At 44.7% G+C, this 24040-nt stretch overlaps 2 protein-coding genes across 2 annotated transcripts; one reads left to right on the top strand and one right to left on the bottom strand.

Annotated features, from left to right (window-relative positions):
* Positions 1 to 653: 653 nt before the first annotated feature.
* Positions 654 to 10671, bottom strand: LOC307242044 (clathrin heavy chain linker domain-containing protein 1-like; the record flags this gene model as incomplete). Its single annotated transcript, XM_080016380.1, has 10 exons — positions 654 to 850; positions 941 to 1123; positions 1625 to 1827; positions 1925 to 2087; positions 5231 to 5346; positions 7999 to 8271; positions 9170 to 9371; positions 9633 to 9709; positions 10048 to 10235; positions 10540 to 10671. 10 exons carry the CDS (start codon positions 10669 to 10671, stop codon positions 654 to 656), a joined length of 1734 nt encoding a protein of 577 aa, XP_079872506.1.
* A 425-nt stretch (positions 10672 to 11096) lies between these two features.
* Positions 11097 to 13536, top strand: rps27a (ribosomal protein S27a). The gene is made up of 6 exons (XM_080016796.1): positions 11097 to 11140; positions 11249 to 11313; positions 11853 to 11907; positions 12138 to 12223; positions 12446 to 12577; positions 13335 to 13536. Exons 2-6 carry the CDS (start codon positions 11266 to 11268, stop codon positions 13482 to 13484), a joined length of 471 nt encoding a protein of 156 aa, XP_079872922.1. The 5' UTR covers positions 11097 to 11140; positions 11249 to 11265; the 3' UTR covers positions 13485 to 13536.
* Positions 13537 to 24040: the final 10504 nt, after the last annotated feature.

Genomic DNA, 24040 nt, shown 5'->3' with positions numbered 1-24040 from the left:
ATTCACCTTAGTTTTAACACTGGTAAAGCAACGGGGACAGGACATGAAAATGACAAAATAAATGTGTTTTTTGTACTCGTGGAAGACCCGACATTTTTTTACTGTGAAAATATGAACTTGAAACTTAAATTTAACCTGTTCTGAAAGAAGCCACCAGAGACATCCGTTGGCTTCACTTCTCAATCTGACTTTCACCCTCTGTGTGTGTGTGTGTGTGTGTGTGTTTTTGTGTTTGTTTGTGTGTGTGCGTGTGTGTGTGTGTGTGTGTATTTGTGTGTGCGCGCGCTCAAACTGTAGATAGTTTAAGGACACACCTCAATAACTGCCAACATTAATAGGACATTGGGATTGCTAGGACACATTTAATGTTCTCATAATTAATCTATTAATTTTGAGTAGGCCTACTCAATACTTGACTAATACAAGGTACTGATACAAATACTGATATTATAAATCATAATAATAGTCACTCATTTGAAGCGGTCAAATGCCTTCTCTTTTCTGATTGCAACAGGCAAAGCATATTACATTTTCATACATTTTGTGAGCAGTATAATTTTACAATACAATGTTTTTTTCAATTCAAATGGGAGGGTTTGTCTGTGACCGTTCAGATGAAAACACCTCCTAATTTATTTGGGTTTAGTTTCTTTTCACATAAAGACATGTTCCATCAGCTTGGCTCCTTCCGGGTCCGGGGAGATCCGGGCGGTCCCGCTCTGGGACAGCAGGGCCGCCAGGATCTTCTGCGACAGCCGTCTCTGCTTCTGCCTGGTGCAGAACGAGGCGATCTCGGTCCAGCCCTCCACCGAACACCAGGTGTCCTCCAAAATCCCTCGCTCCAAAGCTCCTGGGATGCGACAAGAGTCAGAGAGACGGACAAATGTCGGAGGTCCTCCTTTCTCGGTAGCATGTGTCAATTATGTCCTGCACTCCTCACCTCCTCCCCTGGTGGAGAGACTCTCCAGCAGCTGGAGCACGGCGTCGCCGCACTGTGGACGGAGCAGCAGCAGTGTGCAGATCTGTCCCAGAGACAACATGGCCTCTCTGCCGTGAAACGACTCCGTCAGCAGGTGGAGCAGGGATACGCTGGGACAGGCGCTCCACACCCAGAGACAATCATCTAGGAGACAGACAGTGGGACAGATGGGTGGGCGGGTAACTGCAGACGGACTGGGAGGAAGACGGGGGTAGATTTACACACTGAGACGGCATGAACAGACAGATAGACTTACATGCATGAGGTACATCCATGTGTAAAGAATCCTTCCAATTCCCAAAAGTCTGAAAATAGGCCTGGTTTTGTGCAGGGTTGCTGGTGGTGATGTTTTTTATTTTTTATTTTTTTATTATTTGTGACATGGAGATGCCACTAAAAGTACGACTATCTACGTCAGCATCCTCCCCGAACGCTTTGTGTTGGCTCCAACCACTAGATGGCGCTGCTGAGCCACATTTACTATTTGTAAAGTAAATTAAATTTACATTTGCCAAAAGGAACGTTAATGTTATGACCAGGGTGGATGTGCTTCATCAGAGAACAGTCACATATTTCAGTTTATACAGTAGCTCAAAAAACATGTTCTAGTACACAGTACCTCCTTAAACGTAGTTACACACTCACCAGTGGTGAAGTCGTGGCAGTGGTAGATGTACTCCAGCGCTTCATGGTTCAGGCCCCTCCTGCACATGCTCAGCGCAGCCTTGCGGTAGGCGTGGAAGGCCTGGTAGATGACGCACGCTAGTGTGAGACACATTTCGGCCACGTCCGGCTCCTTCTGAGCGTGCTCAGAGAGGACGTCTCCCATGTCCTCAGAGACTGTCAGCCTGAAGAAAGAGAGGAATAAAATATGAATGGAGGCTGAAATATGATCCCCATTCTATATCTAACCCAGCGAGACGAACAAGCAGGTGTTGCTCCTACCTGCGCTGGGTGATGGCATGTGTGACCAGCTCTATCAAGTTGTGCTCAAGGGCACAGCGGACGATCTCCACAGACAACAACTCTTCGGGGAACCGCTCGTCGTTATGGTTTGAGGACAACAGAGCCTGGATGAACAGGACTAAAGGAGCAAAGCCACCTGCCGCTGGAGGGGGATAAGATTGTCTTCACTTGTTTATTTGTGGTGTTGATGCCGACATTGAGGGTCAACGATCACACAATTTTCATCAGAACTGAGACTCAGTCCAGCCTAAGGAACACTATGGGATGGAGCAGTCGGTTTGTTGAGCTAATAAATTCCAATTCATCAAAAATGAGAAGCACGTGCGCATATAAGTAGGGCTAGACAAACATCGACAGCCATAGATTTGTTGGACTGCCTAGGACACCTGTTCAGAAAATGGCAACACGTAGATATAGAAATAAGAAGGTTCCACTACTACATCACTGTGAAACACATCACGCTTCTGGCTGTGAGGGAGAATAAAGAAAAACTACTGTATTTAATGGTGTAAACAGTGAATCCCAGGAAAACACATGCATGGACGTAAAGAAAAATTACAATTTCTTTGCAAAGTGGATTTCCACCGTATATACGTGACACATACATGGTCTTTAGCCGGTGTCGATTTCATTCAGACAAATGTGTATGTGGAAGGGGTGCACATTATTTTCTCAGACTGGTTGTCAGGGGAGCACAAGAATATGTTGTTTGATACTCACCGTTTACACAGCAAAAGAAAAATATATAATAGAAATTGAAATATTTGAATGTGCCAAGAACGGCTGCATGATATATACAAATTAGCAACAACATAAAAACCATCTCCATCAAATACTGTGGAGGTCCTCCTTGTGCCGCCAAAACAACTTTGACCCGCCGAGGCATAGACTCCACAAGACCTCTGAAGGTGTCCTGTGGTATCAAGATTCATGATTCAAGATGTTTATTTGTCACATACATATACATACGAGCGTACATATATGTAGTGAAATGACATTGCAACTCACCTGGAGATTATGCACAATAGGTATGGGCGCAATAGCTAACTGATTAACTACTAACTAAACAAACTGATTCCTAAAACGTAATTGAATCAGTAAATAAATAGGCGGTAAATATCGCCTTTAGTAAATATATATTTACTGAATATATAAGTAAATATCGGTGGTGGAAAGGGGTCAGCATGGGCACTGCAGCTACGCAGGCCCATACGCAAGCTGCGATGCACTGTGTGTTCTGACACTTTTCTATCATAGCAACATTAACTTTTTCATCAATTTGTGCTTCAGTAGCTCTTCTGTGGGATCGGACCAGAGGGGATAGACTTCTCTCCGCACGTACATCAATGAGGCTTGCGCGCTCATGACTCTGTCGTCAGTTCACCGGTTGTCTTTCCTTGGACCACTTTTGGTAACAACTGCATACCGGGAACACCCCACAAGACCTGTCGTTTTGGAGATGCTTTGACCCAGTGGTCTAGACATCACAATTTGGCCCTTGTCAAGGTCGCTCAGATCCTTACGCTTGCCCATTTTTCCTGCTTCCAACACATCAACTTCAAGTACTGACTGATCACTTGCTGCCTCATATACTCCACCCCCTGACAGGTGCCCTTGGAATGAGAAAATCAATGCTTTTCTCTTCACCTTCCAGTGGCTTTAATGTTGTGGCTGATCGGAATGTGTGTATATGTGTGTATATATATATATATATATATATATATATATATATATATATATATATATATATATATATATATATATATATATATATATATATAGGTCTGGTCATGGCCTTTACCTTTAAAACGGTCCATGGTGTGTGTGTTGCATAAAACTCCATGAGGAGACATGGCAGCGTGCAGGGCGGCTGCATTGTATTCACCAGCCGCAAGCAACTCCTCAAACCTGGAGTAAGGGAGGGGGACAAAGAAAAAGAGAGTTGGACATTAAAACAAAGAACAAGCGAGTGCACGTATTTAAATTTGGTAATAGTATACATTTGGCGCAACTGTGGCCCCTTTCTATGCAAATGAGCCTCGTTGCAATAAAGTCAGATTCACAAACACCAGCGCTAATACCCACACGCAGTTAGAGTGAAATTATTAGCGTCTTCAGAGGATTGGCGGTTATACAGTGCATTTATAAGGGGTGTCCCGTCTGAGAAGCTTGTGAAACATTGTGTGACATTTTTTTCTTTTGTCCTCCGCTTCAAACCCGTCAGGTGGGTGCTCCCACACCCGTACCCAAAGGCATGATGAAACAAAAAAGCCCTGCACGTTTCGTGCCACGTCTGCATTGCCACTGATACCCATTTTTCTGTCTGTCATTGTCCCGCCTTCAGTGTTCTTGGTGCAAAGCCACCATTTAAACTTTGCCACATGGATAATTGCGAACACACACACACACACACACACACACACACACACACACACACACACACACACACACACACACACACACACACACACACACACACACACACACACACACACACACACACACACACACACACAAACCAAGGGCAAATTGCAATCGGCGGCAAAACGCTATGGCCGTGTTTGCGCTGTGATATCATTAGCACAAAATATCTTTTGTGAATCAGATATTGAGACGAGGCAGATAGTGGTTGTTATTGATGTGCAATTCATGGTGCTATCAGCTGCCGCAATTCATTCTTTGTGAATTCGCCCCTCAATGTAGAATGCATAATCTTCGACCACAAGAGGGCGCACTAGTCTATCATAACCTGAACAAAACCGACCAACAATGGCAGCGTGATGCTGACGTTTTGAGGTGCTTCCGAGTTGTTTTTGGAGTCTGAAGGACTTCTAATCTCTTATAATCAATATGCCTACAGATGTGTCGCAGGACACGCCTTCCTTTAATGAGCTTGTCACGGAAATGTGTTACGGATGTTACCTGTCAAGGTAATCCACCAGGGACATGAACTCTTGGAATTTCAGAGGATCGTCAACCACAAACGCCACCCAATCAGGGGACTTGGTAATCAGTATCTGTCACTGTCACACAACACACATACACCACAATGTTTTAGTCGGCAGGATTATAAATCCTATCTGTGCAAACGTTAATCCCCTACTATGAGAATCCTGAATCCAGAATCCTACTCGGTGGATCGATGCCTTTAATGGTTGAAATAGTGGAAAAACATAAAAGCTAGAATCGGCAGGTCGATGCAGCTCTTTATCATTGGTTGTCTGAAATTACAATGTTAACTCCGTTGCTGAGAGAAGGTTTTTATTGTCAGCGGGGAGCTGGTACCTGTCACGTAGCTGAGCTTCTCCAGTGTGGAGCAGATGAACTGCTTCAGAGGAACAGCCCGTCTACTCTCTACCCAGCAGCTCAGGCTGTCGTTCACAAAGCTCAGACGCTTGTACCTACATCAAGGACAGACAGACGGGCAGACAGAGGGATGCCTAAATGTTCCGTGAGTGCTACTTTATCTTCTTATTACAAGGCACTAGGAGGAGTTTGGAAGACCCAAAGTGGTATTATTTCCCACAAACTCATTGCCTCTTGACACAAAGAGCTACTTCAACTCTCCAGTGGCACCTGTTTTGAAGAGAAAATGCAGCGTTGGTTCACAATAACAGCTGTTTGCAAAATGGATGGTGAGGAGGCATCAGTGGCTCTTCAGGACTGTTTGCCGTAGATCACTGGTCAGGATATCACATGTAATCTGAACCAGTCACATTCAGAATTATTAACTGTTAGGAAGATAATGACAAACTTTTCCTCCATGGTCTAATTGATTTATGTAATTTATGAAAGGTGCATCAAAAGTAAAATGACACTGGTCGATAAATAGTGGTTAATGTGTCACGGGGGCACAGTGCAGTGCCTTGTTAAAATGATAAAAGGTGACATGATTGTCTAAGCTGACACAAACTTGTAATCCCTCTTTGCAACTGCAGCGTTTTGACAACAAACTTGAGCAATTCTCCCATAGCTGTCTTTTATTGAATAAGAGCCTGCTACCTAAATATTGGCTGATCTGAATAACATGAGCCAGCTGGACCCATTGATTAGCATAAAGTTCAGCTTTATTCTTTTTTTGCAGGCCATCCATCATGCAATGTGCAGACCTGAAACTTAAAGCCATGAAGTTCGACTACTTTACATGTAGCAACCATCATCTGGAAATGTTGGAATGTCTGGAAATCTATCTCTATGGTGGCTGTGATCTCTCTCTCTCTCTCTCTCTCTCTCTCTCTCTCTCTCTCTCTCTCTCTCTCTCTCTCTCTCTCTCTCTCTCTCTCTCTCTCTCTCTCTCTCTCTCTCTCTCTCTCTCTCTCTCTCTCTCTCTCTCTCTCTCTCTCTCTCTCTCTCTCTCTCTCTCTCTCTCTCTCTCTCTCTCTCTCTCTCTCTCTCTCTCTCTCTGGAGAAAACGGTTCAGCAGTCCAGGCAGATGGCCTGGGCGAGGGCGCACGCGGTGGCCTTCTACACCACCCTATTCAGGGCGGAGGGCTGTGATCAAGAGTGTGCTGCAGAGCTCCTTCAGGGGCTGCCTCGGCTGGGGGTCGGGGAGCGGGATGCCTTGGACGCTGCCATTGGAATGGAGGAGCTCACCTCTGCTATGGGCCAGCTGGCGAATGGGCGCGCTCCTGGGATAGACGGTCTGCCTCCAGAGTTCTACAAGCATTTCTGGGGCCCGTTAGGTGGAGATCTACACCGGGTGCTGCTGGAGTCCGTGTGGACTGGTACGCTACCAGTTTCCTCGCGGCGAGCAGCCCTCTCTTTCATATCCAAGAAAGGGGACTTGGCCTTGCTCAAAAACTGGAGACCCGTTGCACTGCTTTGCACGGACTACAAACTCTTCTGAAAAGTCCTGGCAAATAGGCTGAAGGGAGTTTTAGGGCTGTTGATTTCCATGGACCAATCTTACTGTGTGCTGGGCAGGTCTATTAAGGACAATTTGTTCTTAATGCGGGATTTTTCTGACCTGTGTAATTTCAATAACATCGATGTGGGTGTCTTATCCCTTGACCAGGAGAAGGCTTTCAACTGAGTGGACCACGGTTTTCTGTTTTCGACCTTGAAGGCTTTTGGGTTTGGAAAAGGGTTTCTGAACTATGTACAGCTCTTTTACAGGGGAGCGTCCTGCCTGATCAAGGTGGGCGGGGGGTTGAGCTGTCCACTCCCTGTAGAGAGAAGGATAAATGGCTGCTACCCCAGTTGTCCTACAGGGGGAGGGTGCTAGTAACGTTGCTAATAACTTGGTCTCCTCGACCTTGTGGCACCGACTGACCGTTCTGCATCTGCCCGGAGGTCAGCTAGAAGAGATCCAGCAGGCAATCGTCAACTTCTTCTGGTCTGGTCAGCACTGGATTAAGGTCAAGACCTCATTGACGTTGCATCCAAGGTCAAGGCGTTCCGCCTCCAGACGGCGCAGAGGCTGTTGTACGGTTGTGGACTGCGTTGGCTGGACACAGCGAAGGTGCTGCTGAGGCGGGCGAGGCACCTCTCTTATGACAAGCAGCCGTTTCTGCTGCGGACCGAGGGGATGGACTTGACAGGGCTGACTCCTTTCTACCAGTCAGTGCTGCAGTCATGGCAGGTTTTTAAGGTCCACCGTGACAGTGACACTACGTCTGCCCCTGGGATGTGGCTATTTGGGGAGCCTTTGTTTGGGAGCCCACTACTGGACTCCGGCCTCCTTTCCTCCTCCAGCCTGCGCTCCAGCTTGCACAAGGCTGGGTGCGTCAGGCTGGGTCATCTGCTGAGGGCGTCCGCGGAGCAGCTCATGGAGACAACTGGCGTCAGGTCCTCCAGACTGCTGCACAGGTTGGTGGATGAAGTCCGTGCTTCACTGCCAGTGGCCTATAGGGCTTTTATTGACAGCCGTGCTCTGACCGACCCATGGGACGGTGAGGGTGAGGTTGTGTGTCCTTCACTGACGGTCTCTCTGGCTGTGCAGTGGGAGGAGGAGTGCGACAGCCTCCTGACCTTTGCCACTCCCAAGCTGGGAGGGTTTGAGGCAGTAGGCAAGAAAGCCGCCTACTCGACCTGCGTCAAGGTGGCACACCTACGCTCTCTGGCAGGGGTGCGGCTGGTGTGGGTGGACCCAGTTCTTCGGCCCCGGAGCGTCCCCTGCTGGCCGCTGGCGTTCTCTGTATAGGCCCCCCATCGACAAGCGGGTGGGCGACCTCCAGTGGAGGATCGTGCATGGTGCAGTGGCCACAAACAGGTATCTGGCATGCCCGGACTCCAGCACGCGGGCGGGATGCGTCTTCTGCTCTGAGAGGGAGACGCTGCAGCACCTGTTTGTTCTGTGTCCTAGGCTGCGGGGGCTGTTCGGGCTACTAGAGCGGTGGGTTTGGGGTCTGGGGGAGAGCTTCTCCTTTAAACTCTTTATTTTCGGTCCCTCACCCCGTAAAAAAAGCATGTTATGGAAACGACGAGAAGACACCATTCTGGTGAATGGTGGGGACTCGTCGCCCAATGTTCCAGAAGGAACGGGAGGAACTGAACTGAACTGAACTGAACTGAACTTACACTGTGTCAAACAAATCCGTCCATGTCCTGGTGAACACTGTTTCGGGGGTGGCAAGCTGGCCATTTGGAAAAGCAGAAGGAACGCTGTGCGGGGTCAGGGGTCAGTAGACCTGGCCCAGTTGACAATTGGTCTGCTCTCAGCCCGCCTCAGGGTGTTTCAGAGTTTGAGTTTTACAAACTGACCGGCAAACACTTTCAAGGGTGTATGGGGTGTTGGGGAGGTGCTGTGCTCAGTTTAGGATGATTCCCTCATTGTTAACCTGTGATTTTCCTGTGGCGGCTGTGATCTTTTTTTTCTCTTTCTCCTCTCTCTCTCTATCTCCCTCCCTCTCTCTCCCTCTCTCTCTCTCCAAGGAGGTAAACTGTACAAAGGAGGAAGTCTGGGCTACAAAGGGAGCTGTCCTTATAGTGAACACCTGTCTCAAACCTGGTGAAGAAACCAACAGATCCCTGCTGCCTGTTTACTGGTTGACTGATTTGTCTGTTTTTTTGCTATGTCTTTTTTTGGTTCCTTGATGATAAAGTTGCTGCTGCTGTGACATGACTTACTGCAAATAAAGGAATCTTAAAAGTCAAAGTCTCTCTCTCTCTCTCTCTCTCCCTCTCTCTCTCCCTCTCTCTCCCTCTCTCTCCCTCTCTCTCCCTCTCTCCCCCCCCCAAAAGGTAGGACGCATATAATCCTGGTTAGTAGCTCTGGTTTCTTACAGGAGGTGAAGCCTGTGGTTCTCCTTAATCAACTCCTCTTTATGAATCCCCGCGACCTTCATCTTGGTGTCTAGGTCAGCCTTGGCCGCAGGGGCGATGTAGTGGCGCTGCTTCTTGGCCAGCAGGGCATCTCTTGTTTCTCCCAAATGCTGCAGGTGCCTGGCTAGGACTTCTTCATCTTCTGGATTCACCAACTGCATATCTGGATGACAAAGCATGCTTAAAATCTGATTGATGTCTGACACTGCCAGAGTTTGGGGTTCCGTTCCCTGCCTCCCAAAATGAATAGACTCATTGTCTTGTCTGAATTTGTTTACTACATAGCAACCGCCATGAAAGCCATGGGAAGTTAACAGCAACAGTTATGAAAGCCACAGGTAAGTTAACGATAACATTTACTATAATGTCGAGTTTAGGTATCGGCTGAGAGTCAGTGTGTCGTGTTTGGCAGTAGTCATCTCACTAGTGTCTCTCCTGGACACCTGCAGTCTCTGAAGCTCCTCTTCCATTTTTGCTGTTTTTCTCTGGATTCGAGCAAGCCTGGAGAACAGCAAGGGAGACATAGAGAGAGAAAGAAAGAGAGATTAAGGGGAATTGAGGAAAAGAAAAGGAGGAAGGGATGGGCAAGAAGACACATTGGCAATGTATATTGAAATATATAATATATATTGAAAAAAATGTTTAAAAGGCTGAAGTGTAGTTGGATTTGATTGAACTGTAGAAAAAAAAACATTTTGTATTGTGATATTGTCTCATCTCAATAGGATCCTAATCGTTTGTAAAGAAAGAGAGGAAATCAATTTTGCAACTCATAACACGTGCGCACACACACGCACGCACACGCACACGCACACTCACTCCAGCCCACTCTGTCCCACCTCTCCTTTAGTTGAGATACATGTTTCAGGTAAAGCTTTAGTGATATGGGACGCGCCCCCATGGCCTTCTGGCTGTGGTCTGCCAGCCGCTTGTGCTCCTCCACCCTCCTGGCGGCTCTGATGACCTCATCATACTCCTGCTTGATGACTGACAACAGCCTCTTGTAGGCCGCTGTGTACTCAATCACCTGCAATACACCAATAATAACTGAAATAATAGTTAAAGGGGGGGAAAAAACATGGGGGATAATAAAAACAAAAGTTAAAATATGCACAGAGTGGTCCAACTTCGTTAGTTAAACAGTGTGTAAGCTACAGTTAACTGCATTGTTTATAAAAGAGAGAACAACACAGTAAAGTGAGATGAGTTGCTGAGATTGAAACCATTCTCTAATATTAAATCGTTTTGAGGTGTGGATGAAAGATTAGCCAAAGTAAGAACAAGAAGAATACAACTCAAATAGAAGTGGGCCTTGGTGCCAAGTTAAATACCTTATCAAACACATCACTGTAAATGTAATATCGTTGCTCGTCGGGGCCCTGGTCCGGGCACTGGAGGCGCCCTTTCTCATGCTCAATGTAGCGAGAAAGAGACTCGAGAAACATTTTCACGTTCTCCGACATCATAACATGAGTTGTCACATCGTTTTCTTTTTCTTCAGCCGGCCGGCGGCTGGGCTTTACCATCCCGGACATCTTTGTTTATACCATCCTACATCTGCAACTTTGTGCCGCAAATACGGTTCTACGCGTTCGCGTGGCGGACATTTGTAAACAGTGGGGTTGCCATGGATATTTCTTTAGACGAAAGAGGAAATGCCATTTTGTAAATGACTGGGGTCCTCCGTCGTACTTTGTATCTTAAAGGTAACGTTTTCGGACAGAATATATATATTTTTTAAATTCACCGCGTGTTACTGTGGTGTGTATAAATACAAACAAATCGACCTTACTATGTTTAGTCAACAACGTATATGTATTTTGATCAGGCGTGTGATTCGTTACCCTACCCCGTGCAAACGCGCCCAGAAAACCCCGTCGCTTCGCTCCGGAAGCCCTCTTCTCATGATCCGCCATTAGGAGTGAGCCTGTGGTAATGTCGCGCTCTCCGATTCGCAACTATTAGTCGTTAAATCAACAGGATTTGTATCGTTTACCGATGATTTCCGTAGTGTGACGTTTGTGTTTCCCTTTTATGTAGGTGGGTTGAACGCCAAGATGCAGATTTTCGTGAAAACCCTCACGGGGAAAACCATAACCCTCGAGGTGGGTCCCGGCGCCGGCGTGCGATGGAGGGTGCGCGGCTCCTTCGCGCGACCAAGTTAAATCACTTCAGTCGATGCGCTTGTTTTGCGTCCACACGATAATTCTAATGGGCTCCTGCGCATCCACACGCGAACCCGAGCGTAGCGTCCTCTATATGTGTCAGGGCGAGCCACGCTAAGCTAGCGCTCCGTGACTCGTTCCAGCGCACACGTGTGTCCCAGCTATTCACACAGATCCACACGCGTGTAGGTGCCCGGTGTTCGCTCTGCGCGCTACTTGGTCTGGACGTCAATGAAGAACATGTGCGTGTTGATTAACTAGGGCTGTCACGATCACGACTTCATGGTTGACGATCAATAGTCTTGGAAAAATCTCGGATCAACGACTCAATTGTAGATTTGCGTTCACTTATGGCGCGGGATACATTTCGCAATGCACCCACGACAGAAGAGTGAAATAGGACTTTTAACAAAACGATTTGTTGAAATGGTTCCACAATGTAACACATCCACTGAGTTGACGTGTGGGTTCCTCTGTAGGTTGAGCCTTCCGATACCATTGAAAATGTCAAGGCTAAGATCCAAGACAAAGAGGGTGAGTCTCCACTAATAACACTAGTTACATATTAGGTTTTGATTGCAACAAGTTGATTGGCACAATGAACTACCACAATATTGTTAATGATAATAATCTATTTGGCTAGCTTATTTCCATACATTACCTCATCTGTAATAATATAGATGGATGAATGTCATTTCTCCACCCCTACATGCTTCAATTCTTACAAATAGCAGTAAATACTCACCCAATCACTCTTTCCACAGGCATCCCCCCCGACCAGCAGAGGTTGATCTTCGCTGGGAAGCAGCTTGAAGATGGCCGCACCCTGTCCGACTACAACATTCAGAAGGTGAGATGAGTCTCGGCCTAAATCGGGGGACGTTTCTGTTGACCCCGCCGTCATCTCGGCTTCATGTTAATCACTCAAACTGCCAAACTGGATGTTTTGACATCACAGTATATCCAAAACATGCTGTCGTGGATTATTGTCTGGGTGCCGCAGTTAAGGAGAAGCGTCTCGTTTTGAAAGCTGTGCCGCGTGTTAACCCTTTACCGGTGTCCTGTTTTCCAGGAGTCCACTCTGCACTTGGTGCTGAGGCTGCGTGGTGGTGCCAAGAAGAGGAAGAAGAAGTCTTACACCACCCCCAAGAAGAACAAGCACAAGAGGAAGAAGGTCAAGCTTGCTGTGCTCAAATACTACAAGGTACTGTTTTTATTTCGGTCCACACTGCACCGGGGGAACATTTCTCCGATCTTCAACACATCAGGGATGCTTCAATGTATTCATGCAGAGTTTCAATCCAAACTATAGACTAGGAAAGTTGGTGTCAGGGCAGTAGAGTGAATGATAAACATTTTTATTTCGGCCATTGCGCCTGATAGGACGTCCAGTCTCATTCTTAATATCAGAATTTTTATGCCACCGCACCAGCGGCAGTCGTGGCCGGAGGCATTATGTTTTTGGGATGTACGAGCGTCCCATTCTAGTGAATGCGATATCCCAGAAACGCCTGGAGGGAATTTGATAACATCTGTCATCTGTCATACGTCCACTTGGACTCAAAGAAACTGATTAGAATTTGGTCAAGTGTGAACTGCAACTTGACTGGTTGACGGAGGAAAACAACCACAACGCAGTAATTCCAGTTTTATTTGGTAAACTGACTTGCTTGACCTTGGTATTAGACAATACGCTTCCCACATCTTTGCATCAATTTAACTTTTCTTTGCTGTAATTGGATTTCCTGAGAAAGGGAGCATCTGTCAATTATGACTTCATAAATGGAATCAATCAGAAGTGAGGCTATACTGACCCTTTTTTTCAACATATGATAAACGGCTGAAGCAAGTTAAATATATATGCGTCTATTTTTTGTGTTCTCTATTGAGCGCCACAAATTACAAACCAGTTTAGTTCTCCTGTTTGTAACTATTCCTCCATTGACCTGACACGTCTCTAGGTTGACGAGAACGGGAAGATCCATCGTTTGCGGCGTGAGTGCCCTGCTGACGAGTGCGGCGCCGGCGTCTTCATGGCGAGCCACTTCGACAGACATTATTGTGGAAAGTGCTGCCTGACCTACTGCTTCAACAAGCCTGAGGACAAGTAGACTCACTCTAAATAGGCTGGAGGGTGTCATTAAAAACGTTTGACTAAAACAATACTCTGTGCATCTTTATTTTGTTTGACTCCTAAAATGTCCTTCACAAACCAAAAATTGAAATGGTGACATTGGCAAGAAGCTAAATTAGTTGTGTAAAATGTGAAGTTAGTCCAGGAAAACTTTGCAGCGTACAGGACCATGTAACATAGTTTATGTATTCTAATTGTTGGTTGATAGAAATGCAATGTGCACTTTATGTACAATCATTGAGTTCAATGGACCCTCTCTGCTATGATTTCTACCCAACAAAGTTTATAATGTTCATTTGACAGTCAAATGTGGAAACATGTCATTGAGTTAATTCTGTTATCGCAGAGGTCAGTTAAATGGTGTGGTACGGAACAATATATTGAGTTTCAAATTTTGTACTCCCCATTTACATGCAGGAGGGAGGCCGAATATTCAAAACACTTTAATGCAGCTCAGTACAACTATGACCTTGAATCCAAAGTAATTTAATTGCCACCTTTAGTAGCATGAACATCGGCAACATAAACCAACATTTATGGTTGAGCTGATGTATTGGGTTATACGGGTGTACCTAACAGTGCACACAGTGTATAAAACTTAACATGTCAGCCACTTCCAGCATACACTACTTCTCTATTTCAATACGAGTTGTAGTTTGAGTAATTTCCACATGAAGGTCTTGAATTTCTAGAAATGCTTCCAAGTATAATTGAAAATATAATCTCATACACAATGTATTGTAAGAAATCTGCACAGATTGAAAGTGGAAAATGTTACCATACTGCAGGTTTAAGCCAGAGATCTGACTAAACATTTATTCGTTGATAGTCTAAAAACAAGTCAGCATTTGTGCAATGATTAAATTGAAAAATGACCACAGAGACCAATGTTCGGATGTTTACATTTTAATGATGCTATCCTAACATTGTTCCGGCTTGTTCATTCTCACCTCGACATTCCAGTGGGTGGTATTTTTTTGTCAGCTTTTTATGTTATGGTTTTCCGTCTTGCCAGTGCGTTAAACACTATCCAAGCCATTGGGATGACTAAGAAAGGACTGCAAATTGATGCAGATAAAAGAAACTAACAATAAAAGTGCCATCTTGAACAACAAACTGTTGTTTTATCAGCAGGAGGGAGGGAGTTGTTTTTATTATCAGGCTGAATTAGTCAGTCCTTGATACATCTCACGCATGCTGCATGGAGTCACTAATGACCTTCAGTACAACAGCTCTGTTTGAATCCCTTAATAAAAAGCTATGATGTTAAGCTGGGTTGGATGACAGTAGGGAAATCACCATGCACAAGCACAGACTTTGTTCTTGTATATTTTTGTCTTTGTGTACAAATTGAGTATACAGGTCTGAGTCTTGAGGGAAAAAAACAAAATGCACACCATGTACCCAGGGAAGTATATTTCATTTTACTGTTGGGGGACAAACAGAAAAAATGATCATGAGCAATTCCTGAAGGGGACACAAAAATATGCTGCCAAAAGTAGCGTTGTATTGAATGTTTACTTCTATATATACTGGATAATTAAAGGAAAATAATGAATGTTTACTACTATTTATACTGAGTCATTGAATAACTTAAGGCTTGTACAGCATGCAGGTTATTTACAGTAGTGGGAGAGATGCAACACCCATTAATTTAAATAAAGATAATAGTTTGATTTCCCCAAGTAGCAGATCAATATGAGGCCTGCCCGAAACGTTCTTAATATTTTAACTTAAGTCTTTGTTGTAATGTGTGTTTTTTTATGAATTAGGTCTTAAAAAATTAAGACTCAATTATACACAAAAGTCCATCCTAGCAGCTAATATACATGCAGTAAAAAAAAAAAAGAATTAACTTAGATCCTAATTACGTAAGGTAAATTAATCTCAAATAATATATCACAGAAATATTACTGTTACCATCTACAAAAGATGAAGTACTTTGGTAGAAAAGCCGCATTTTTAATTTAACCAAGTATTCTGTATCATAAATACACGTCTGGCAAACCAGACGTTTGAAAATCGATCGAAAATTCAGGTATTTATGATGATTTTATGATTTGATGGAAAGATCTCCTGCCTCCATAGACATACATGTATTGGGAGACACGGCTGCCCTGCACCAATATGGCAGCCGCGGTGACGCACAGGATTTGTCTAATGCGTGTGGGGTTGGCAGTGGACCAAACCACTGTGAGAAGAAAATTCTTTATTTATCACATTTATCACATTATATGAGGCATTTGGGGGGGGGTATATTGAGCGGGACAGCTCTGTTTTTTCCCAAAAAGATGGGGTCGGACCCCCCATGACTCCCACGTAATTTCCGCCCCAGCATATACCAAAAATATAAGTGACTGATTGCACTTTCTAATGGACAACATTCCCAACAAAACTTAACCCAAAGTATTATTATTAAGGCGTAGCAAGACAATCATGAACACAAAAACACAAGCCAATAAAACCATAGTTTGCCTCTATACGATAAAAATAAATATTTCCAATAAAAACGTATATACAAACTGAATTTGGGCCTAACCAATAAGATGGATATGTGTGGGGGCACAATCATCATGAAAGAGTGGGCTGCTACACCCACTAGTCACGTGTAGCTTCTTATTGCATCCAGCATAAACATACTGACCTGGAACTAGAGACTAAAAATGTAGGCCTATATCTGAAATCTCCTTTTTTATTTAGTGGGGTTGGGGAATGAAAAAAAAAAAAAAAAAAAACGTCAAGCCCATGTGCTTCTGTTTACATTCCACTGACCCTTAACCCCTTGAATACACCCCTCCTACATCGGCCAGCCCAAATGTAACTGTGACGTCACAGATGGATTCTAGAGCGTCTCCTTTTAAAAGCTGTCCCGCTGGAGTCCCACTGTCATTAAGAAAGCTCCTCTTGTCCTCCTCCATCTCCTCTCGAAGCTCATCTTCATTGTTGAAGCTGAAGCTGATAAAAAAAAAATACATAAAAACAAAACAATGGACGCAATTAATGTAACTGAAGAAATCATCGCTCTTATTCAGGGCTTATGGGTGCCAGCAGGTACTGCTGTCACATGGACAAGTCACATGGAAATATTCATCCCTCATTACAAAAGCGCGGTGGCACATTGCGCCACATGCACAATTACACCGTCCAATGTTACTAAATCCAAAATGTCAGCGGGGTTTGGCTCCCCAACGGACCGGACTGCACGCTCAGTCTGACGGGGGAAGAGAAATAAATGGAGGAGATTCCTGTTTTGTCTCTTTGGCTCATCAGCGTTTGAAACACACTGCCGTCGCTCTCATTGGGCCTCACCCATAAACAGTGCAACCGCACAAAGCTTTATTCATCGATCGTTCATTAAAATCGTGACTCGTCAGTATGTTCTCCCCTTAAATTTAGAATATCCTCAGACCACTAGTGGGCACAAACCATAAAGATGTCAAATATCGAGTTTGGTTGATTATAATCACAATAAGTAAAATGAGTAAATATTCAATATTCTAAAATAATATACAAAATAAGATATAAAAACATAATTTACTACTAATAATAATCGGACACCTATCATTCCTCTCCATTGGTTTTCATGGGTTTTTTTTTAGCAATTACTATACCATGGAGCCACCATTCAGTCACCAGACCAACCGCTCCAACCCAAGACCACTGCAAAAAAGTGCCAAGCCATATATTCAGGATATAGACATAAAGTATACATATATAAATACTAAAATATATAAATACATCACATTCCTTTATAACAAAGAGCACCAGACAGCTGTCTGGAATGGATGCCCGACACGATTAAGCAGATTACACCCAAGTCTGCATCAAAGCACCATTCAGACTCCATTCAATTTACAAACAGAAAAAAATCAACTTTACATCATTCCACTTTTTGTTATTTCAGCCAGAGTGTGAACCTCAGGGACGCCATGTCCACTTCCTCCGTTACTGCAGCGCAAACTGCCCCAGTCTCTTCAAAGGAGACTCTCTGGCTTCAACTTCTAAAACAATAATTTCTATGTCTTTACTTCTGTTCAAGTCTTTGCTTAACTTGTATTTACTTTTTTAGTTGCGCTATACAAGTGGTCTCCCCCACTTCTCCATCTCAGAGCCCCAACCGAAACGTCCTTATATGGAGAAATCGGGGCGTGGTTTATGCTTGTCCTTTATAGCCTGCGTGTGTATAATTAACCAACTGTTTACCAAATTTAATCATTGATCAATCCCGATATTTTGATAAATAATGCATATGCATCAGTCAAGCACAAATCTGTGCAGCGCACTGATTGTGAATGAGCCCCATTTGTTTAAATGTGAAATGTGAATGCAATAAATTTTCTTCGAAAAAAAAGTACATCACACTCACACACAACATCACGAAAAGTCTTGTGTAATATATATAGTAAGATATACACTCACTGAGCACTTACTAGGAACACTACACTTATACTGGGTAGGGACTCCCTTTGGTCTCAAAACAGCCTCAATTCTTCTTGGCATGGATTCCACAAGATGTTGGAATCATTCCTTTGATACTGTGGTCCATGTTGACATGACTGCATCATGCCATTCCTGCAATTCCTGTCAGCTGCACGTTCATGCTGCGAATCTCCCGTTCTATCACATCCCAGAGGTGTTCTACTGGATTCAGATCCGGGCCACTGTAGAACATTGAACTCATTGTCATGTTCATGAGACCAGTTTGAGACGACTTTTGCTTTGTGACACGGTGCATTATCACGCTGGAAGTAGCCATTAGAAGATGGGTCAGTTGTGGCCATGAAGAGATGCACATATCAGCAACAACACTCAAATAGGCTGTGGCATTCACGCCATGATTGATTGTTATTAACGGGCCAAAAGTGTGCCAAGAAAAAATTACCCACACAATTACACCACTGCCACTAGCCTGGACTGTTGTCACAAGGCAGGTTGGTCCATGGATTCATGTTCATACTGGCAAATTCTGACCCGACTATTTGTGTGCCTCAGCAGAAATTGAGATTGATCCGACCAGGCTACATTTATCCAGTCTTCAACTGTCCAGTTTTGGTGAGCCTGTGCTCACTGCAGCCTCAGCTTTATGTTCTTGGCTGACAGAAGTGGAACCAGACGTGGTCTTCTGCTGTTGTAGTCCATCCGCTTCAGGTTCAACGTGTTATGCATTCGGATGTGTTTGTGAGAGAGGTCAAACATCACTGGATGTTTTTATTTTCCCGCACCATTCTGCGTAAACTCTAGCGACTGTTGTGCATGAATACCCCATGAGATCAGAAGAAACAGAAATACTCAAACCCCCATTCTGATGTTTAATGTGAACATTAACTGAAGTTGCTGACCCGTATCTGCATGATTTTATGCATTGCACTGCTGACACATGGCTGATTAGATAATTACATGAATAAGAAGATGTACCGGTGTTCCTAATAAAGTGTTAAGTGAGTGCCTATGGTACATACACCGATCAGCCACAACATTAACACCACTGACAGGTGAAGTGAAGAACATTGATCATTTTGATACAATGGCACCTGTCAAGGGGTGGGATGTATTAGGCAGCAAGTGAGCAGACAGTTCTTGAAGTTGATGTGTTGGAAGCAGGAAAAATGGGCAAGCGTAAGGATCTGAGCCACTTTGACAAGGGCCAAATTGTGATGGCTAGAGGACTGGGTCAGAGCATTTCGAAAACAGCAGGTCTTGTGGGGTGTTCCCAGTATGCAGTGGTTAATGCCTACCAAATCTGGCCCAAGGAAGGACAACCTGTTAACTGGCGACAGGGTACGCGTAGCAGGCAAAGGTCTGGTCCGATCCCTCAGAAGAGTTACTGTTGCACAAAAAGCTGAAAAAGTTAATGCTGCTATGATAGAAAGGTGTCAGAACACCTTGTGTTTCATAGCTTGCTGCGTATGGGGCTGCGTAGCTGCAGACCAGTCAGAGTGCCCATGCTGACCCATGTCCACTGCCGAAAGGGCCTACAATGGGCATGTGAGTGTCAGAACTGGACCATGGAGCAATGGAAGAAGGTTGCCTGGTCTGATAAATCATGTTTTCTTCTACATCATGTGGATTGGCTGGTGCATGTGTGTCATTTACCTGGGGAAGACATGGTACCAGGATGCACTATTGGAAGAAGGCAAGCCGGCAGAGGCAGAGTGATGCTCTGGGCAAAGCTCTGCTGGGAAACCTTGGGTCCTGGCATTCATGTGGATGTTACTTTGACACGTACCACCTACCTAAACATTGTTAGGCGGGTCAGAGCTGTTTTGGCAGCGCAAGGGGGACCTACACAATATTAGGCAGGTGGTTTTAATGTTGTGGCTGATCCGTTTATGTTTACTGTAAACACGTATATACATGCCGACAACCACTTGTTGAAAATGCGATTGTGACGGTCCATCATCAACGCATAGTTTGAAATGTATTACACACTACATAGATGCTCCATCACAGAGCTTCTCCTTTAACTTTGGCAGAGCCAAGGGACCAACCCGTTATCAACTATGTATGATGCACGATTCAGTCTGTTTTTGGTTTTCTTGACTGTAATATTTGATCTACAGGTGACCTGGAGATGGAGATGCCAAGGTTCAGTCCTTCTAGTGTCTCTAGCCACGATTTCAGGGACTTAGGTGTCCCTTTTCCCGACAAACCCGATGCCTGGATCTCTGAAGACCTAAACTTTGGCGTTTCATCACGGCGATGTCATGCTGGTCCCTCAAAGAACCTCTGTGAACGGAAAATCCTCGGGACTTTTCCCAAGGACATTTATACACAAGGATTGTTTGCAGGTAGGGATACTGGCGACCTTGGCTTAAAGATTTGACTGTCTGGTTTGACTCTCTCCACAAAGTGCACAACTTTGAAAAAATGCCATTAAATGGGCGAGGAGTTGGGTTGAGGAGGATGTGTGTCTGATTCTGAAAATTGGCATGGTTTCACAACTAGCAACCTCACTCAATGCCCGGCAGCTGTAATTCTAAAGGCAATTGTACAGTATATGCACAGTATATGTGAGTTTTCTGAGCCAAAAGTGCCGCAGCCGCAGAAGAACCCCGAACCCCCAGAGAAGTCCAGAAGGGCGACGCATACTTCCCAAATGCACAAACCTGTCCCTAAATGCACAATATGAAGCCACACCCCGAAGCACACAACCCATCTTCACGGCAGACGTGAGACACACAAGCAGCCCTGCTACGCCACCAGCAGGGCACCCACGGGGGAAGGCATCTGCGATTCGAGCACAGCTAGCAGAGGGGCACACCCCAATTCACCAAACCGCCACGCCCCGCTCATCCTGGAAACCCCAGCACTTAATGTATGCAAATTTTGTGTATGGTATTAAAATTGCAGGAACGCGTTGTCATCACCACTCGCCCCGCATCACCACCTGCCCCGCAGACCCTGGTCTAGGTTTTTTGCGTGTTTGATTTTGAGTGTGTGTGATGAACTAGTGTCTGTGGCATTAAAAGTTTGGGACATAACATGAGGCCCGATATCACTGTCTCTTTCAGCCAGTGACTGTCCCTGCTGTCAGAGCACTGGTCCCATATTGGACCTGATCAGCCCCGAGACCATAAGAAAGACACTGGAAGAACTCGGTACAGAGCATCTCCAGCTGAGGAACATCTTGGCCGTCAGTGAGAGTCTCTGCAGGAGATGTTACCAGTGTGCTGCATGTGACCTGCACTGCCCGACGCTGCGAGCCCTCCAGAAGCATCTGGTGGCGAGCTGGCAGAGGCGAGGCGACTGCAGCTTCATGTACAGCGCTCTGAGGCAGCAGCCAAGCACCTCATCGTCTGTGCCGGCCTCCAGCCACGAGTCCTCACCTGAGAAGATGTCTGGGAAGAGAGGGCGTGTGGAGCAGGGGAGCTCCTCTGGTACTTCCCACAAGAGGAGCAAGCTGGAACAACAGAATGTGCAGGTCCAGAACAACAAGAGGTTCAGAGATCACCTGAGCCTCACCGAACAGGAGACTGTCCTGCCTGCCAGAAAGAGGACGAAAAAGAGCAAGCACCTGCGGTCCGGATTTCACCGATAGGTGGCCCCAAACAGAAAATGGGCCAATAAACCCAAATAACTGCTGAAAGTTCCATGGCTATTTTTTTTGTGCGAATGTGGGAATTGTAAATGTCAAATTTCCTATTATATTTCTTGGATGACTTTGAAACTAAATGGCCTTATTTAGTAAAATTCACGAGCAAATTTTAAATCATTTGATTGAATGATCCACTGTATTGTATTTGCTTTGTATTTGTATGTCATTGGAATACAGAGGATTAATGGCATTAATAAAAAGTCATATAATGAAGAATATAGGAAAAATATAGAAATTGGTGTTGAGCATGTTTATGTATTCCTTGGTGTCTTTGTCCCCGTTTTAAATCCAGACATTGCATTTTCTGTTTGTTTTAATGCGTCAGTAATTGAATGCACAAATGCAGTGAACCATACTCGGTTTTAGATCGTTTTACATTAGATCTATTCTTTGGGTCAGAGAGATCACCATAAACAGACAATAAAGTTTGAGACTCAAAGAACATCTATGATCTTGCTATGATGTTTCTCATGAAAGTTGATAGAAATTATAAAGCCCTGTGCTGCTTTTGCTAAACTGTGAGATAGATAGAATGGATCATCTCATACGAAAAACTCCTTTGCAGCTTGTGGGAGTCGAAAGCAGCTTGTGAAAGGGGACGGGCGCCACGGCGCTCAGTGCTACAGATGTTATCGCTTCAAATAATACAAATCAAAGGAGGAGGGATGCCTATTCGAATCTGCATGCGCTGCCTCAGATTCACTTGATCCATTGAATCTGCAACATCAGAACAAACTAGATTCAGAAAAAGCAACCGTGAGCTGTCAAGCATTGACATTTACTGCCCAATTAGATAAGACTGTTTATTTTCATTTCCGCTGGTATAGTGTTTGTGTTGAAATGGATGGAATGTTGGGCCCAGTGAAACTTTCTCATATGTCCTTTAATAATGAAATCGTGGAAACTAGCTTGGAATGTGCTCGTTGCAGTCTTCTTGTGAATGATGTTGAATGTTGTACGGCCTTTGGGACCTAAGTGATATCTTTGGGTATTCTGTGGTGAGATTTAAAATTTTACTTTTGTTATGTATTAGCCCCCCCAACATCTCCAAACCTAGGTGAAAGTCAGCGCCACCTGCACTCTAAACTAAGGGGGCGTCCCAAAGCCCTTTAGTCTATGCAACCACGACCCCTCTAGATGTTTTAAGTCCGGGTGCCATTTCATGAGCTGCCCCAATTCTGAAGATGAGAAAAGCTGCTTAAGGCCGCTGAAAATGGGATGCGTCAGTCTATCTTATCTTATCGGGAGGTGTTTCAGAGTTATTCACAAAGATTTACACCCGCAAAAAAAGGATATGAAATGCCCAAAATATGTTGGATAATACATCAGCATTTGATCAGAGAGGCCGGGCGCTTCCAACATTCACACAGAACATTCACCATTACAATGGTGCAATTACTGGGAATGTGCTGGATGTGTGTTATACCTGTGATTGGCTGCAGGGCAGACGTGGTATTTGCTTGAAGTAAAAGTACTGATTGGGTGTGATGGCTGCCTTATTCCAGTGCCGCTCATCTTCTATCGCTTGTTTCCTAGTGTGAATGTTGTGGGAGTGGGAGCTTGGAGTTTTGGGCCAGGTTTGGAGGCAGCCATAGGGGGTGTAAACTGGCAGTACTGCAGCTGGCTGTACTAATAAGCTGTGATTTGCTGCATACAGCCTTATTGGTATAATGTGGGGAAAATATATGCAACATGTGGAGACAGCCATCTCTGGATGGCTGCGGTCACATAAACATGTGGTGATAATGAATAATTGCTAGATGTGATATAATATGGCATTGTATATATTTTCTGCAGGTGGTTGAAAGTATGCCTCCTTTTTTAATGGGCTGATTTAATATTGTAAAAGCATGCAAATGGAAATGAATGTGACTGTATTATGTGTAGAACGGATTAATGTGAAACTCATATTTACATAGAAATTGATTTTTCTATGGCTAGGTAGAAAAATGGACAAACAGAAAAAAAATCCTAACTAAACTTTGAAGGAAATACAGACTGAGAAAAGAATGAGGCCCAATTTTTCAAAATTATATCTGGAAATGCCAGGATGCACTGAACTAGTGACAAAACTGCTATGGGTGTAGTATCCATTCTATGGCAACGCATCATTGAATTATGGATCCTGCGGAATTGAGCATTGAGCTCTTATTATCGCTCACTGGCGAAGTCAGAAGTGCAGAATAAAATCAACCAGAACACATGAAAGACCCCAAAAAGACCCAATTTATCCCCGCCGGATTTGAAAGGCTCACCATGCTCTTGGCAAATGCCACGTGGAAGTTGATAAAAGGACGATGATATTTTCCCAAAACATTTGAGCCAAAAAGGAGAGGAGAGGAGATGAGACAAGAGGAGGAGGAGGAGTGGAGGGGCAGCCCATAATAAGCTGGCCTGGGGGATCCTGACAGCAGCAGCAGGGTCCAGTGGGTTGAAGT

This window comes from Zeus faber, assembly GCF_960531495.2.
Source record: "Zeus faber genome assembly, chromosome: 16".
Classification (NCBI taxonomy): Eukaryota; Metazoa; Chordata; class Actinopteri; order Zeiformes; family Zeidae; genus Zeus; species Zeus faber.
The sequence above is the reverse complement of the archived record's forward strand: the minus strand, read 5'-3'. Positions and strand labels throughout refer to the sequence as shown.

Coding starts and splice junctions, on each gene's coding strand:
- rps27a (XM_080016796.1), top strand. CDS start 11,266: ATGCAGATTTTCGTGAAAACCCTCACGGGGAAAACCATAACCCTCGAG. Junction 11,908..12,137: donor TAAGATCCAAGACAAAGAGG/GTGAGTCTCCAC, acceptor CTCTTTCCACAG/GCATCCCCCCCGACCAGCAG. Junction 12,578..13,334: donor CTGTGCTCAAATACTACAAG/GTACTGTTTTTA, acceptor ACACGTCTCTAG/GTTGACGAGAACGGGAAGAT.